The 17588-nt window shown below is 43.5% G+C and overlaps 1 protein-coding gene across 1 annotated transcript in view; it reads right to left on the reverse strand.

The window, feature by feature from the left end:
* DENND2A (DENN domain containing 2A) overlaps window positions 1-17588 on the reverse strand; it is a gene marked incomplete at both ends in the record, with an annotated part of 35129 nt that overhangs the window by 13712 nt on the left and 3829 nt on the right. Inside the window, 10 exons of the mRNA XM_082014391.1 lie at window positions 1910-2050; window positions 2551-2628; window positions 3259-3328; window positions 3540-3649; window positions 4363-4550; window positions 7548-7598; window positions 8904-8997; window positions 11068-11265; window positions 13801-13922; window positions 17221-17348. Of these exons, the coding sequence (XP_081870517.1) occupies window positions 1910-2050; window positions 2551-2628; window positions 3259-3328; window positions 3540-3649; window positions 4363-4550; window positions 7548-7598; window positions 8904-8997; window positions 11068-11265; window positions 13801-13922; window positions 17221-17348 (1180 nt within the window). The remainder of the gene's footprint in view (window positions 1-1909; window positions 2051-2550; window positions 2629-3258; window positions 3329-3539; window positions 3650-4362; window positions 4551-7547; window positions 7599-8903; window positions 8998-11067; window positions 11266-13800; window positions 13923-17220; window positions 17349-17588) is intronic.

Raw genomic sequence — 17588 nt, forward strand, 5'->3', positions numbered from 1 at the left:
CTTAGTTTGTGTCCAGCTAGGGGTGGTTTCCAGGCTTTCTGGCATTCAAGCAGCAGAATGGCACAAAGCCTTTCAAATTTGCATTCTTATTCTTACAGTTACATTTTTTTTGTTGTTGTTTTACTGCAAGAATTTGGATGGCTAACCTACTGACTATAAATTTTTCATATCAGCTACAGAAAAGAGCAGCCTATGGCCATTTTTCTTTGTTCACACCTACTTAAATAATTCTTGTCACAGCACCTTAGCACTTCATACTCCTTATCTTAGACAGATGCTTATCTAAATTGTTCTTGAAAGCCTCCAACACCACACATTTCATAAATCCCACAAGAAAATTGCTCTAGTTCTGAACTAGCCTTACCAACACCAAGCTTGCAGCTGAAACATGTCAGTGGCAAATTACTTCAACTACTTGTTGTCTTACTCTCAGTATATGCTCTGAACAACTAGTCACATTCCTCTCTGTCAAAAACTTACTGTATATTGGAAGTTTATTATCACATGTCTTCCTTTGCCCTTTGTTTCCTATATTAAGCAAACAATTTTCTCAAGCTTTGCTTGTATTTTCTAAACCACTTAGTAAGTGGAACTACTCTTCTGGGGCTTTCTCCTAGTGTTTGCATTTTTTGGAAAATGATACTCTAAATATCACCAGTGCTGGAAAGCAGAAAAAAATTACTTTATTTATTATTCATCCCTTCACTTTCTTTCACAATGCAGGAGTTTGTCTACATAATACCATACTGTTACTTCTATTCACTTTATGTCTCACTATACCACCATATCCTTTTCTGAAGTACTGTTGTTCACTCAGTTACTTCCATGTTGTATTAGACTACTCATTTCTTCTTCACAGCATTTTACTCTTGTCCACATTGAATTTCAGAGCAAAGCTTCAATTTAGCAAGGCCATTTTGAATTTTAATCCTTTACTCTCCAAAGTGCCTGCAACCCATCCCAATGCTGTCATCTACCCATTGTGTAAATGTGGGGTTTATGCCATCAACTGCATAATTAATGAACACTAAGGATCCTAGAAACAAAACAGCCAAAACATTATCACAGACTGACAGCACACCGTTGGGACTCTACTCCTTGAGTGCAGATTTTTAACCAGCTATGCATGTGCTCTGCAGTAACTTCATTTAGTTTGGACTGTTTTCAGTTTGGTTGAGGGGAACACTGTCATGTAGTGCTGAAAGCGCTCAGACACAACCTCTATCAACACACTCACTTTCCTCTCTCTCATATTCAAGGTACACCATGCCCAACAGGAGGTATGGCCAAGACTACATTCAGTTTGGCTCCCTCCACCCTCCCAGAGACATTCAATACTATGCCCTGAAGATCCACACTTGTAAAACCCTCCCACTGTCCTTACACCACACTGTGTGAGATGCAAAACGTACCCTTATCTCCATGCTGTGAAAGTGCCATTCTGAAAGGCTGCAACATTGCCCTTGTGTGGTTTCAGGTATTTTTTTGACCAGAACTCTATGCCCTTTCCCACATGAACAGTGGTTCTGTATTAAGGATGCTGGAGCACATGCTATGAACCCTGTCTACAGGAAGTTAAGTGTGGAGGCCTCATGTGCTGGGCAGCATGGGGCCCAGTGGTCTGTTCCACTTGGCCTCAAGGTCAATGCCCCGCTTAATTTTGCCTTATTAGCATGGCTGTGTCCTTAAATTAATTTTTGCCGTATGATTTCCCTTTTGATTCTGAGGTCACTGAAGTCTCCATGCCATCCCCTCCAGTCTCCTATTTTACTCCCTAGCTTCCCCACACAGTTGCCAGACAATCTGTCCTTGAAGATCCCCAGTTCTACATCACAGTGCCAACTTCCAGTAGCCAGTCCTACACCATTTGCTGGCCAAGGTCTACCTCTCTCTAGGGTGGTGTCTTTACCTCAGTTCCTGAGCCTGGCAAGAAGTTCTTGACTGTAATCGTCCGACCCAAAGCTGGGAAAGGTGCCTCCATGACACTCCTCATGAGAGGCTGCACCAAGGCCGGGGAAATGCCCCGTCTCTTCTCAACCTCATCCAAGATCTGAAATAAAAGCATGAAGACAGAAAAACATGTAAATCAGGAGGAGGGAGGTAACACCAGGAATAAAGTGCACCAGCATCTACGTTCTCTCCTTAACCCAGCATCGACATGGAGCCTTGAATCATAAGGAAGAAGGTAAAAGATGCAATTGAAGACCCTTCATTTCCTTCAGCAAGAGAAACCCAGCCCCAGTAAGGTCAGTAGAAAGCTTACAATTTGCAAACTCCTCACCACCCTCAGAGTAAGGACCCCACCTTTCAAACTCTCAGTGCTTATATTCTGGTAGTTCTGCTGAAGGAACAAGGCAACAACTGACAATCCATTTTTCCTTTTAACTGTGTTTTTGCTAGGTTCTGGAATGAGCATGCAGTTGCCTTGCCAACACATTTCAGGCCTTTTCCTCAGCCATCAGATTCCCTGATCCCCATTCTTCTGGTGTTGACTTCACCTTCAGGTCCCTCTTGGCCTACGGCACAAATTCCCTCTCTCTCCCACCTCACCTTAGAGAAGAGATTGAAGCATCCGAGGCGACTCACAATGCAGTAAACTTCTGGGAGACGCTTCCCCTTCCCACTGGGCTTTCAAGACAAACACAAATACACACATAAAAAACCACCAAGAAAATGTCAGTTGTAACTACTGCAGAGACAGAGTGACCAGTCTCAGTTCTGCAGCTCACTAGCTCGTTCAGCAGCTGTCAGACATTTGACAGCATGCTGCTGATGACAATAGCTTACGTCTACTTCAAGCCCTGGTATGCTAGAAACAGTGGGGAGAAATGGGCACATCCACAGCACGATCCCAACCTTCCTAAGTCAAATTACTAAGGCAGGGCAGAGTGCTCTACAGAGACAACTCTGAGCCTACAGGACCAGCACAGGTTTAGATAACTGTTTAGTAGCTATCTAAACCTAAGGGAGACAAACCCTATCTTCAGCTTTCTGGTGAAATAACAGTCCATGGTCGTAATGTTAAGTGCTGATGTAAGGAAAAGGTAAGAGAGCTATGCTTGGAGTGGAGGATGGTATTCAGAGAGGGACTATTGGCACTGAGCAGTGCAGAAGAGAGCAAAGTTGCTCTGCTGCTGCTCCTTCTTTCCACACTGAAACAGAAGAGCAGCAGCTTTCCACTTTCCAGAACGGGTGCCAGTAACACCAACCACACAGAATCCTGCATCTTCAGAAAAAGATAAAAACAGGGGTAATTACCAGCAGCCTCCTACAGTATCCAAATCGCCTGCTTCCATCTTCCCCCGTCAGGACAAATGAGAATGTCTCACTGCAGAAAGAGAAACCAGAATGACAAGATACCTATCACCTATATTAGAAGTCTCTGACATACAAAGCCAATAAATCCACAATATTTTTGCATTTCCAATACATCCCTCTCAGAGCTCTGCCCAATTTTCTACCATAACAGCTCACATATTTAATTAGTTTGATATATAAATCTGTTTCTCATGAATCAGGATACCAAGTACAGTACTTACCTGGCAAACTGATGGATAGGGGCCCAGTCCTTTGCATCAGGGAAGCAAAACTGGGGAATAGCTTTCAACTGATCTTCTGCCTCACGCATGAATTTGAACGAGCGCTCGAGCTAGCAGAACAGAGAGAAGGAATGTTTCCAATTAGTCATGTGGGGATGGAATGACTTCAAATATTTTTCCTGTGACAAATGAAGAGGTGATGACAGAGGCTAAGCTTCTGCCTGGAAGATATTAAAATTTCTGTGATTCTGACTCACCTAATCTTTAGATATCTTAAAGTAACTCTGTGTCCCTAATTCCACCAAGCCCTGCATCTGCAGCACCTGCCCCTACTATATCGTGCCACTAATCTGTGACACATCTTCTAAAAAACAGTGAGAGAACTGAAGTTTGAGAGGAGCTCTGGTTACATCCCATTTACAAACACACTGTCACACTGGCTCTGTGTTTCTTCCATTCCTTGTTCCCCATTTTGAGCTAGACTATTGGTGAAAGCTGTGCCTTCCCTTTAAGAACACGTGTCTTCTCCCAAGTGTCAGCTTTCTTTAAAGGGAAAAGGAGGAGAAAGGGAATAGCTACATAAAAGTCATAGCCAAGGGCAGCAAAAGATCTAAATCAGCTGCTCTTTCAACAGTGAGGAATACCATGGCAATTCTCAGGGGGTGACTGCAGCCCCTCTATCCTCACTCTCACTGAACACTGACACAGCATAGGGGTTACTGATATAATGTGCGGTCATCAGAGAAGCTGTGCTTCTCCAGCTGTGCAAGTGCACCACGCAATCTGAGACAGGTCAGCCAGACCTTCCTGACAGGCACCGCACCTTCAACGGGAACTGCTGGGTAACCTCAGGGATGTAGGCAGCCCCAGCCTGCTTCTTGTGCAGTGACACCACGACAAAGTACTCAAACAGCTGCCTCTCTTGATATTCGATCAAGTCCCGTTCCAAGGTTTGGTATCGTGGGGTTTGCTTCAAGCGAGATTTCACATGCACCAGGCGCTGGCTGTGAGCTACAAAGAAAAAGATTAGATATTGTGACTTTCTCTAGCTCTTTGCACAGAGCACCAACAGTGCTTTGCAGAGACTTACGGATCAACTCAAAGCCACCTCACTGCATTTACTTTGTGGCTGAGTAAGAGGTGGGAACCATTTGGAAGCTGCACTACAAATATCAACAGAGACAGGACATAATCTTGTGAGTGCGAAGATGAAGAGCTTTGGCAGCAGAAGGATTTCATGGACAGCTTTTACAGCTGAAGTCAACCCAAACTGAGAACCATATGGGACATGGTGTAACAGATGATGCCTGGGCATTCATCCTAGCATTCATTTATGCATCTTTCAAAGCCAGCACAGTTAGGTGATTGATCACCTTTGTTCAGAGGAGGCTGTGGGTAGCAATCCCCACAGTTTTACAGGCACTTGGGTCAGACTAGGGCTCCACTGGCTGAGTAGTGCGGGGACTCCCAGCTTCAGCCACACAGGCTGGGCTGTAGGCCAACAACAAAAACCGTGAGAAGAGGTGCAAATGAAAAAGGCTGGCTCATGCCAGTCCTTCCTGTGCCTAGAACTAATATCTCAGGACCATGTTTCTACAAGTTCACCCAAGACAATGGGAAAACAAGAAAAAGTGCCAAGCAAGCTGCAACTGCAACACACATGAGCTGTGGGACAATAAACATTCCAGCATGGAAAGTAATGAAAAGCTGCCTGCTGAGAAGAGACCAGATGAGATTCCTTAAGACCACCCCCCTGCTTTGTTTTACAGTCACATCCCAAATTAAATCTGCATGATGTCTCCCTTAACCCTGCTACAAAAGAACGAACGAACGAACTACAAGCAGAGACTACAGCACATTCTCACAGCTGTGCTTTTCACGAATGCGGGTGGCAACACAATATTTTGACAGAAACGACAACCACAGCGATACTGCAGGAACTCCAAATACGTAAGATGTCTGCTTGGGAGACAGGGCTTCCTGAGAGGAAGGTATATACTTTAGGACAGACTCTTGACCTTTTGTCTGGTAAAGTTGTGCCACTCATGGACTATTCCAAACAACATCATTTAAAGCAATCTTGAGATGCCTCTTAAATCAGACTGTGTAACAATCCCTGCACAGCTAAAGCCCTGGAAAGATGGCTTAGACTCCCTTCTCTCATCACTTATCACGCTACTTGCTCTAAGGCTGTAATTCATCAAAAGTTTTCAGAAGTGGTTTCTGTTTTACCAGGGACTTCAAAAGGAGCAATGTCACAGCAATGCTGAGTACTTCTGAAAAGCTCCCTCAAGCTCTGCATTGTTTATATTCTGTGCAACCTACTAGAGGTACCAGGATTGTACTGCTGTCATCATGGCAGAGTTTGCCTTTGAACATTTTTACTTCCCAAGGGTCAGCACTTACGGCTCTGACACACAATCTGATGATTGCTGTCTCATGATTTACCATGTCTCAGATGATGTACAGTGACTTGCTAAGCAGAGGTAACTGGCTGGTGTGTTTGGTCTGTTAAGTAAAATATACAAAATAAAAAGTCCCAGCTAAAAGGAACTTGCTAAATCATCTCACTTTCCCATTTAAAAATAGGAAAGTCAACAGTTCAACAAGACATAAAGCAAAATACAGGTGTATCTAGAGCAAACAGCAAGTGCCAGAGCTCCTGTTCACAGTTATGTAGACTTGCACAGCCACTCATATCCAGGTATGGATCTGCATATTGTTCAGAGTCCAGTACTGCTGAATTTGAGGTAACTTCACACTATCTCCGCTATCCCCTTTACAGGCAGTTTCTACAGGCAGTTCCTACCTGCAGTAATACAGATGTTACAGAGAAACCCAGGGTGATGCACATGATTCACTATGGCAACCAGTACCAGACAAGACTTTGGGTCTTCCTGGCTACATGTACACTGTCTTTCTCAGCTACATCTGAACATGAACTATATTTCACAACATCGTGTTTCAAGACAGTTATGAATGTAATTTCTGTGCAATCTGGGTGAAAAACCTCTCTCCCTGTCTCCAGGCCAGCCTGAGAACCCGTCAAAAGGTAGGTGGTGGCTGCAATTTTCAGCTTTATCTTTCTAACAGTACAGCAGTACAGATAAAAGATTTCCCAATGCAGAGGAGAGCAAGAGCATACAGCAGTTTTTGTGTGGGAAGCTGTGCTCACAAGAGGGAACTCAATCTGAGGCTTCTGTTCTAAAAACCTTAAAGAGGGTAAGGACGAACATTCCTAAGCACAATGTACTGTGGTTGACACACAGTGGGAACTGCTGCTTAGCCTGTCTTTTCAGCTTGGGAACTGACCTGCTACCCAGATCAGGTGTGCATGTGAGTCAGGAAACTTTGGAATCTGAGGAAGTTTGCATTTTGCATTCTAACTCTGCCAGGACTTTGAATATGTCATATAAATTCCCAAAAGATTGTAATGTCACCAGCGTGTCACAGGGCTAATTACCCATACAAGAAGGTTTAAGAAGAGTATTATGGAGACCAGTATACCATATAGCTCTACCGGAGTGAAACAAGCAATGCAGCACTTTGCTCAGCCAATACAGAAGGGTTTAACTAGCAATAAATCATATCATGCAATTCTGTTTTACTAGCTAGCCAGTCTGGCTGGTGGTTTTTCTCCCTTAGTAAACGTGTAGTGGAGTTTCTGAACACCCTGTCAGAAGCAGTACTGCATGGGTCACACACAGGCACATTTGTGACTGTGTACTTCGAAAAACCTCACTGTATTTCCACAGTGTCCAAGCTGTCTCCTAGGAAAGTCAGTGCAAAGAGCTTTGATGGCAATTGGAACAGATGTTTGTTTTGGACTCCTATAGTTCTCTGCCCATGGATTTTCTTCTGCAGCATTGAGATCTTTGTTTTCTCACTGTGTTCCAAGTGGAAATAAGCTCCTTCACCAAAAGCAGAACACAGATGAGAGATCTTGACCCAGGATCTCGGAGCAGAGTTTATCAGGAGCCATTTGCTCTCTTCACACATTTGCCTTACCTTTCAGCTTCTCTTCAGTATCACTGTCTGATTCACTGTTTTCATCTGTAACTAGGAAAAAAGAAAGGGGAAGATGAATTAAGTAAAGCCTATTTATAACTGTGCATTTCTTATCACTGGCATGAGAAAGCCAGGCCTGGCAACTTCAGGGGGAAGACAGTATAAATCTCAAGGGCCTTGTTCTTTTCAAGAGTGCACATACCCACAGACGTTTAGCTTACCAACCTTGGTATCTTCCCATTCATTCAGGGAATAATAAAAAAACCAAACAAACAACAAAATCAATTTCGCACAGCCAAAGAGTTCCATAAAGAATAAAATGCCAGAGCAGTATTTTATCCAAGTCTGCATAAGCAGAACACCAAGGCAAAACACTGATTAATATGCAGTAGTTTTTGGGACAAAGGATAAAAACAAGCAAACAAAAAAACCCCACGATTGCCAGACTGAATCAGACTCAAGGTCTATATGGTCCAATAGCCTCTTTCTGTCAATGATGCCTTAGGATGCTTCTGAGAGGGCTATAAAAAATGATGTACAGACAAGTCTGGAATGCTTCCCCTGAAGTGTGTTCATATAAACACACTCATGCACCCTATCGGTGTATATTCTATGTAAAACAGGATAAGCAGTAACAAGTAATTGTGGGAAACAAATAGAACTGGTGGTTACCTTTCACTGGAAATTAGGGTGTTTTTGAAAAAAAACCCACAAAACTGTGTTAGAAAGACATAATTTTAAGTTTTACAGAGATGAGATGTTTAAATGTAATTGCCCTGAAGTACCTGAACACTTCTGGCAAGTTGTGAATTGAAAGTGGGAGGCTGAAAGTCTCAATCTTGCTGTGATGGAGATGGTCCTACAGTCCAGTCTAGAAACTCTGATTCCCAACTGAGGCTATTTGTTTATCGGAATGCTGAAGGAACCAGGACTGTTTCAAAATCTACTGTCTTCCATTGGACAGTTCACTAAAGTTAACACATTCCTGCAAAATATTTTGATCTCAACAAATCGGTCTCTTTGGACAGAACATTCCTCTCCAAAGCTTCTAGCCTGTTGCAGAAATAAACATCAAAAAGCAGGGGGGGAGATTTTTGGTGCAACCTATAAGGTTATCATGTAAAGCCATGGAATGAAAACGAAGCAAGAAAAACAAAAAGGTTCCATTTTAATTAAACTCTTTTGGGCAGAGGAACAGCCTTTATCTTCCCAAAAGAAAGGGTGGAAGCCCCAACTTAATCTCACCCTGGACTAGAAGAAGCACTAGAAAACATCACATAAATCACTAAGCCAGTCTAAACTCTAAGACAAGTCCTCAAAAAGTCTTAGATGTATGATGATTCAAAGTTCCTTTACCTTTCCCTGAATTGCTCTCTGTAGACTGCGACAGTCTCTTGACACGTTTCTTTCCCCTTCGTGCCTCATAAATGGCATTGATTTTCAACACAAGCTGCTCAGCAAACACACAAACAAACAAACAAGGTTATTTTCCTCCCCAGGCAAGAAAGAAAGTTAGAATTTCATACAAAGTGCTCTCTTTCCCAACCTTGGCCATACTAAAACTCTTCACTTGATGGCCCAGAACCAACAATTACCAGCATCTACTCTGCACAGCAACCTGCACTTGTGCTGCCAATGGCCACGCACACTCTGGTACAGAAGCAGTACAGTCACGTTGGCATGGCAGGAGCCCAAAGTAACAAGTCCTGATGAAAGGACAGGCCTTAACGCATTTCCACACTGTTTGGCTCTACAAGCTTGACAGTGCCCACCTGGGCCTCTCCATACCATGGTCCACACTCCAGAGAGTGCCAGAGGGTTCCTTGGGAACCTGCCCTGGTCTGCAGGTTTGAAAGCAGAAAGCTGGCTGAAGGACAACAGCAAACTTTAAAGTCTTTATGCCTTTAACATCTGTTGTGGGATGTGCTGGAAAAGCCTTCATACCAAGCATGGGGGAAACATACCATACAAGGAATGCTGAAGAAATTGAGATGGGTGGGAGCCAATGATGAAGTACTACTTTATCCTAGTGGTTTGCTTTGCAAGTCCTTTAATCCCTAGCCTCCCAGCTGACCAGAATGACCGAAATTTCAGTCTTGGGCATAGCTGTGCTTAGTGGCTCATTCAGTGCCTCTGGTCTCCCTATCTGTCCCTGAAGGTGAATGGAGTTGCAGAAGGACTGTGTCATGCTTCCCCAAGCCTCCTCAAGTAGAGTTGTCTCCTTGTCAAGGTCCCAGGCAGGAGCAGCATGACATGGCCACAGCATCCAGATTTATTCCACAAAGTCTGTGAACCCTGCACACATGTCCTGAGAGCTCAAGGTAACTTGGTCAGGGAACTCTGAATCCAAGTGTTTAAATGAAAGGCAGAATGCTCTGATGTGGAAATGCAGCCTCCACGCAGCCGCCCAGATCAAGTCTCAGGTTGATCTTGCCACTGACACAGTAAATCTCAGTTCTGAGCTTACTCTGCAAGACTGCTCAGTGGCAATGCCTGGTAAGTATATACATGTCATCTTCCCTTCAGCTGACATAAAAGTACGTGTGAAAACACTGACAGAGCTCAAGCACATGCATAGGTGTGTAGGCATACTGAGAAAGAAAACCCTAGATATTTCTAGTCTTTGGCTCATCCCTGAAGAGCTGAGGTATACAGAGAGGGCATTCAAAAAACAGATATGGAAACATGAACACAGATCTGGCAACCAGGAAACAAAGATACACAAACACATCCCTTTTTCCCCAAATTAAAACTGTGGGTTCAGGGGGGAAAAAAAAAAAAAAATCACCACAGACAGTCCCTGGTAGCCTCTGCTTATCCTGCAAAGACTGGGATATGCAACTGTGTTTTTATAACTGTGTTTTTAAAACACTCAATAGATAGACTGCTGCCAAACCTCATTTGGACTGAATACACTTCCTGCTAGATCGGAAAGAAAATAAAATTGAAACTGAGTCATGCTGTATCCAAATACAAAGTAGGAAACATTGCTCCAGAAAATCCTCCTTTGTCACTCAAATGTCAGTATTTTCATTGTTAACCTACAATCACACCCTACCTTGAATTACAAACAGCCAATGCATGAACCAGATCTAGCAAAGAACAACAGATTGCCAGGAGGGAACACCAACTCAACACACAGACAATTTCTGACTGCCCCATCCATCAAGCAAAGAAGGAAATACGATGGTGTATATTTTTTCGCAAAAATATTAATTGCTTCTTTCCCCTCTGACAAACTTCAACTTTTAGCCAAAAATTAAAATGCTTTTTTCTTATTATTATTTTATCTCTCCTGACAATCATGATATCTCAGACGGAAAAATAACTTCTTCAAAACTTGCAGAGATGTTAGTGGGCCTTCTCCTTGAGGCAGAAAGGGGGTTAAACACCAGTCAAGACAACTGCCAGGACAGCAGCTATATTGCAGGGATGCCACATTGGAAACTAAAGAAAACCTCTCATACTCACATTCCTGCCTGGAAGAAGCCAAGCAAAAGAGAGAAAGCCCTAGATTTACCTTGGGAATCTTCCTTCTCCTCTTGCCATTCTGAGGGTCTCCCAAGGAGAAGGTGGTGTCATCTGGACTGCTGGGGGTTGAGGGAGGGCTGATTTTGGATGGTGACCCAGTTCCATCACGGCTCAGTTTCCGTATGTCTGGCAGTTTGAAACTCCGCCGCTCTGAGTTTTGTCGGAAAAAAATGGGCTTGGAAAGCAACTGGAAACGCAGGAGAAGGAACGAATGAACACAGCACCTTATGTACCTTTGCTTCATTGTTAACACTGTCATTGTGGTAAATCCAGTGAGGCAGCCACAGCAGCTGGCAAAACAGCCCAAATTCTGAGAATGTTCACAGATTTCTGTACACACAAAGAACTCGCCCAGCTGCTGGGCTAGACCAGGGCTATCTTGACCAGCCATTTAACCAACCCATATTCATTCCAGACCAGAATGCAATCTGAGGGGTTGGCCACGAAGCCTTGCTGCAGTGTGAAAAAAAATCTCCCAGGACTTGTCTAATCCAGAGGCTAGGACTGTAAACAGGACAAGACTAACCAACCAGTCAACCACAAGCATTTGGGATAAGGGGCAGCTAGTCATGACAAACAGAGAAGCAGTGAGACCCAACAAAAAGCACTGGCATTATGGTTGTCTTTGACAGTAGTCAGAATTAAGTATTTCAGAGGAGGGCACAAGAAGTGCCATGATAGACAATTATAGAGACAAGTTGCCTCCTAAGCTCATTAGCAAGTTCAGTGGGAGTGCAACAGTAGATATTTAAGTACTAGTGTAAAGTTCTTAAAGTCCCTGACCAAAAACAGCATCAGAGAAGCAAAAAGCTCAGCTCCAGGTAAATAGTTATATATTATTATATGATATTATGCTCAGTAAGAACTCTTTTTGTCTTATCCTACAGAATATCCCAGCAGTTATGATAAGGTTAAGAGGATGTATCTACGTAGGACTAAGTGGTGTTGGGGAGAGGCAGCCAAGCTAATTCTGAACAAGTCGCAACAGCACCGTAGCTGAGGCAGCATAATGGTCTGCCTCCATCAAACAGACACACTCAGCAGAGTTACTAGCCAGACCAATTAATTCATTCAGGTTAGCTCAGGTGTCTCTGAATGATCTGGGAGAAGACACTCAACTCACAAAAAAGCTTACCACCCACAGAGAAGTCACACATTAAAATGAGCCTGGGAAGAGTCTTTGCACTGCAGAATCTCATCCTGCCCTAGTGATATAAGCTACTACTGAAAGTCTGTCCAGACCCATTCCCCATCAGTCTCTAGCCTGGGCAGGCCCTCCAGCGTGATTCACAATGCAGCTGCAAACCTGTTAGTTCCCAAGAGAGCTGCAGCACTTCTTTCCTGACTGATGCAGGTCACAGCTTTTAGATGTGAAACCACTGTAGCGTAACGTAATTACTCTCATTCAGCTCTTTACTAAGTGTCTCCTGCTCGGAACTGTATCTATGGTGAAAGGCATTCCTGTGTAACACTGCAGCCCCCTTTTCATAGCACAGATGGGAAATCGGGGTGCGCAGGTGATTGCAAACCTCTCTGAGGGAAATCAGCTTCATCCCAACACTCATATATAGACCTTTGCTGCTCTAGGCCTAACTATCAACAAGGAGAATGGATTGAGAACACAGAACAATTTTCACCTTTAAGTGTTTAATTATCCAAAGAAACTTCTGTGGCTGATTAAGCTGGTTGGGAAAGAGCAACATGTCAACAAATGCTGCACGTCAAACTTCTGAAAACGTTGGGTAACAGCTCTAACAATAGATGCAACCTGGAGAGCATGGGAAAACCCTTTGGTAAGGAAAACCATGTTTATATGCCTGCTACCCACTCCAAGTCCAGTTGTTGCCAAGATGACTTCTGCTGTCACATTGCCCCTGCTGTTCCAGGACTGGACTATCTGAACAGACAACAGGAACCAACCAAAACAGCTCAGGAGGCTGAGAGCAGAGCTGGCCTTGGTAAGCACTGAGCTCTGAGCAAGAAGTACAGACCAACATTCTACCTCTTCTTTTGGTTTCACTTCCAAAGAGGAAAACGGCACCAAGCTGTGAGCTGTGCTGCTGGTGGGGACATCCTTTTAGTATCAGCTCCCTAACCAGGGGGCATTGCATTAGTTACCAGCAAACAGTCTCATCAAGGAGAGTACAAAAGAGGCATCCTAAGAGAGGGAGCTGCAGAGGCATCTTGGCATTGGCACGAGCAGATTGTATACTGCCCATGACACTGAGAGAAGATGACTGCAGGGCTTGATTACCCAAGCACTTAATGTCCTCTTTGGGGGCAGGAAGAGTTTTCTTCCACTATATTAATTATATATATATAAAATTATATATCAATATATTATATTATTACATTATTGTAATTATACATTAATATAATATTATTATATTAATTATATATTAATATTAATTATATATTAATATAATTATATTAATTATATTATTATTATATTACCCCCCCTTCAAGGGGAAGGTAGCCCTGGTGTGGAAAACAGTGAAAGCCAACAAATCATTTGTATAAAGGAATGTTCTTTTTTACTTTGCTAAAGGTCAATAAATACCCTCTTATCACACTGTACTCTGACCAGTGGTAAAAGACAAAAAAGAAAAAAGTCCAACATGATGAAAGTCAAATCGGCAAAATTCCACTTTTTCCACACAGAACCTGGATTTCATCCAGAACCTTTCTGGAGCAGGAGAGGTGGCCACTTGAATCAAAGTACCTTAGTGGGAGTCCCAGGTACAGAAGAGGTGGGGGATGCTGGGAAGGTCAGGACACATTTCTTCCCCAAACAGCGGCTGTTGGTCTCAATGTCTTCATAAGGGTTTTCCTTTGACGGTGGATCTGCAGCAAAAAAGCCACAAGCAAGAGATTGTAAGTGCAGAAAATCCTTGAGGTTTGCCATAAAAATCTGTTTGGGGATCTGCTGGCCTTCTCCCACCTCCCACATCAGACATAAAGACCTGTTCTCAAGCATTCCTGCAATTGCTTAATTCTCTCTATAGTCCTAGAAGTCCAGCTGCTCGCTGGACAGTGTCCAAACCCTGACACTGACATATGCAGCCATAGGAACATATCACAGATACTACAGATGGAAAAGATGCAGCGAGTCCTCAAGTTCATTTCCCTGTTTTCAGAGGAGCTGTGAGGTTCTCATGCACATCACTCCATGATTGTATTTCCTTCTTTCCAGTCTTCTGCTTAGAACACATGAAACTGTGAGATGAAGGCTAGCATAAGGGTCCTCTCTCCTCTGTTTAAGCCCCATATTTAGGGAGACCTCTGGTCATCATTTAATTGGGGCTGAAGCAATGCACTGCTCTTGGGCTGACTCTGCAGAAATATTTAATCCATTCTCTGAACATGGATGTCTGTCACACAACACAGATTTTCAAACACATCTGCCAATCATGGATGCCTCAATCTCACACACCCCACTTCAGAAAGAGGGAAGGATTCACCTCACCCAACCTAGGCCATCCAAAGTCAGAATGCTCTCTTCCTGGAAGGGGGTGGAGGGGAGGGACACCTCTGAAGTAATATTCAGCTCATTCTTACCTAGGATCCCCTCAAAAACTAAGTCTTGAATGACCACACAGACATGTCTCTTTCTTTCCACTGATTCTGGAGATGAGGCACACAACTAACCTCTGAGTTTTAAACACCCAAAATTACATATAATGAACTTCTTACATCCCACTTTTCAGCAGTGCTGGGAAATGCAAACACAAAAAGAACACGCAACTCTGAAAAAGCAGGTTGTGACATATCCATCCGAGCATCTAAAGAAACAATGACAAAAGCTTATCCCAACAAGAAATCCCTACGAGATTTCTCTCTTCATTGCCATAATTTCTTGCCATCCCAGTGGAAAGTGGGGCTCGAAACAACTACCTTTCTCTTACTGTTATGTCATGCTTGTCTGAGAGCAAAGACTGAAGGTCACTGATGCTGCAGGCTTCTGGAGCAGGGACCGGGAACGGATGCAGGATCTAAGTGGCATGCTCCCACCTGCCTGCCCTGCTGGGGCAGGAGTGCAGCTGAAGTCTTCAGACAAGGACAGAAACCCAAGTCTTTTCCAATACTGTCTTCTATCTGTGGCTCGGTGATATCCAGCACTACAAGGGTGGATCTGAATTCACCAAGGAGAAGGTAAGCATGTGTGACACCAGCAAAGCAAGCCTGCATGAACATTTTGTCAGCAAACATGCTCCTGTCCCTGAAAGTGGCTCTACTTTCTAACTTCAACAGCACACTTGAGTATTGAAAATATACTTCAGCTGTCACATAACTGGGTAGATTGGAGAAAAAAGAACAAGCTTGAGTTCTGTTGCCTACCCTATCCTCAAGCTGTGCAATTTACTATGTCAAATTAGCCTCAGTCTAGAAGAACAAACACCTTTTCCCTCTTTTTGACAAATAAACCTTGTCACCCACTGCCCAGTACAATTTCCAGTATTCCAGGTAAGCAATGGTGAACGGGTAAAATGATGGTGCATGAAAGGAATCTGTGTGACTTGCTGGGAAAGGGAATGGTTCTCCCACCACAGCTGAATCCCCCCAAGTCAGGCACATGAATATGGAGTGTGTGTGTGTGCTTGCATGCCCTGATGGACACACATGGATTATCTGTGGGTCAGCACTAGTGTCCTGTGGCTGAAGTCTTGGTTCCCCCTCTATTGGTGTGGTTTTCACATGTTGTTTGTTTTGTTTTGTGGACTACATCCACCTGTGGTCTTGTGAAAAAAAAAAAAAAAGTAGTTTTTTTGAGTTATCTCTGATCACCCCTTTTCCCAAGCTTCCACAATAACACCACCAGGACTGCATGAGCCAATTAAAGATCTCTGACTCCAGGCAAAGCCAAAACATGCAGCAAGAAAACAAAAAAACATTAGCTGACAATTATTCATAACTTTGTTTTCTTCTCATCTTTGCAACTAAAAGCTGGAAGGGAGAGGAATTTCAGCCTGGTATTTGAGTTCCCTGCAAGCTTGGGACACAGGGGTATGCTTGTGTTTGAATGGATGGATTTGCCTACACAGCCACTCTGTAATGCTATCCATGTTATTCCAGCTGACGAGGTGACCCTTACTCAGTGGTTTCTGAGACCTCCCACCACGCCCCAACACAAAAAAACCCTCAGCAGCTGCTCAGGCCCTCCCTGCTCCTTTGCCTCCCCGCCAAACCCAAGTAAAGAGAAGAAAAAAGCAAACATGAGGCCCCTAGTCCCACAAATGAGGCCGACAGCTTCAAAAACGTCAAAAGGACAGACTGGTATCACCTTGTCTGCCATCAGTCCCAAAGCAACATGATTCCTTTGAGAGATCTTGATCAAGTTGATCAGATTTTATTCATACCAAAATAATAATGCCTGGCCTGCTCCTGAGAAAGCACAGCTCCTCCCATTCCGAACAACACAGGCCACCTTTGTAGGATTACAGCTGCATGGTGAGAGCTGATGCAGCTATTCTCTTCCTATTCTGCTAAACTCAGCCAAGAGCTGAGTTTACACAGCACCAGCCTACAGCTACTAAAACTTATTAAGGTTTCTTCAAGAGGGATGCTTCTATTCTATGTTCCATAAAAGGCCATCTAACTCACAGTATTAAAAAACGTTATATAAATTGAGAGTGCTACAGAAAATAATCTTTAAAATGGCATTGATCTGCCATTGAAGTTATGAGAACAAAATAAAACTCAATTTCAAAGATTGTGGGACCTAGGTTCTTAGTTTCAATGGTACCTGGATCCACAAACAACCCTATTTCTGAACCATGGAATTGACTTCAAGGCTATGTTTTCAGACTTCGCATTACCTCAGCAGTGACAAGCTCACCACAATGGACAGACCAGAGCTGTGAGAATTAGCCCACAGGACAAAGGGAAGACAGAGGAGAGATGCCAGCAAAAAATAAAAGCTGGTTCCCACATGGCTCAGGTTCATCTTTGAAGCTGATGAGTTTTGAAACATTCTGCCCATTTTTCTTATTACTTGCCCATAATCTGTGTAAAATGTGTCTTGGTTTGCTTTTGGATAATAAAAATACTTTATTCAACACCTCCGGTGAGTGCCTGTTAACAACAAGTCTTCTCAATTACTCAGCATCAGCAGTCAAATCCCTTCCCTGTCCAAAGCTCCTACCCAGGATGTCTTCATAGACGTTCTCCTCAGATAAAGTGCGTGTGAGGGCCAGCTTGGTCTGCGCGTACCAATCCACCCGGCTGTTCTCAGATGATGACTGCAGCAAGTCTTCAAACTCATACGACTTCCTGCACCATCGATGGGAGGGGAGAAGGAACAAAGAGGAGAGTGATACAGTTAACCAGCATTTATAACCAAATCACAGCTAATTCACTTCTCCAACATGCCACACAGCTGGCAAAATGAATTACTGAGAAGAGAACATTTCACAGCCTCATCCCATATAAAGCATGAAAAAGTAACACAGAGATCGGTTATTTTTATCAGCCACGTAAATAAAGGCTTTTTAGGGATGCTGTAGATAACCT

The sequence above is a fragment of the Phaethon aethereus genome, assembly GCF_964289735.1.
Source record: "Phaethon aethereus genome assembly, chromosome: 1".
Lineage (NCBI taxonomy): Eukaryota > Metazoa > Chordata > Aves > Phaethontiformes > Phaethontidae > Phaethon > Phaethon aethereus.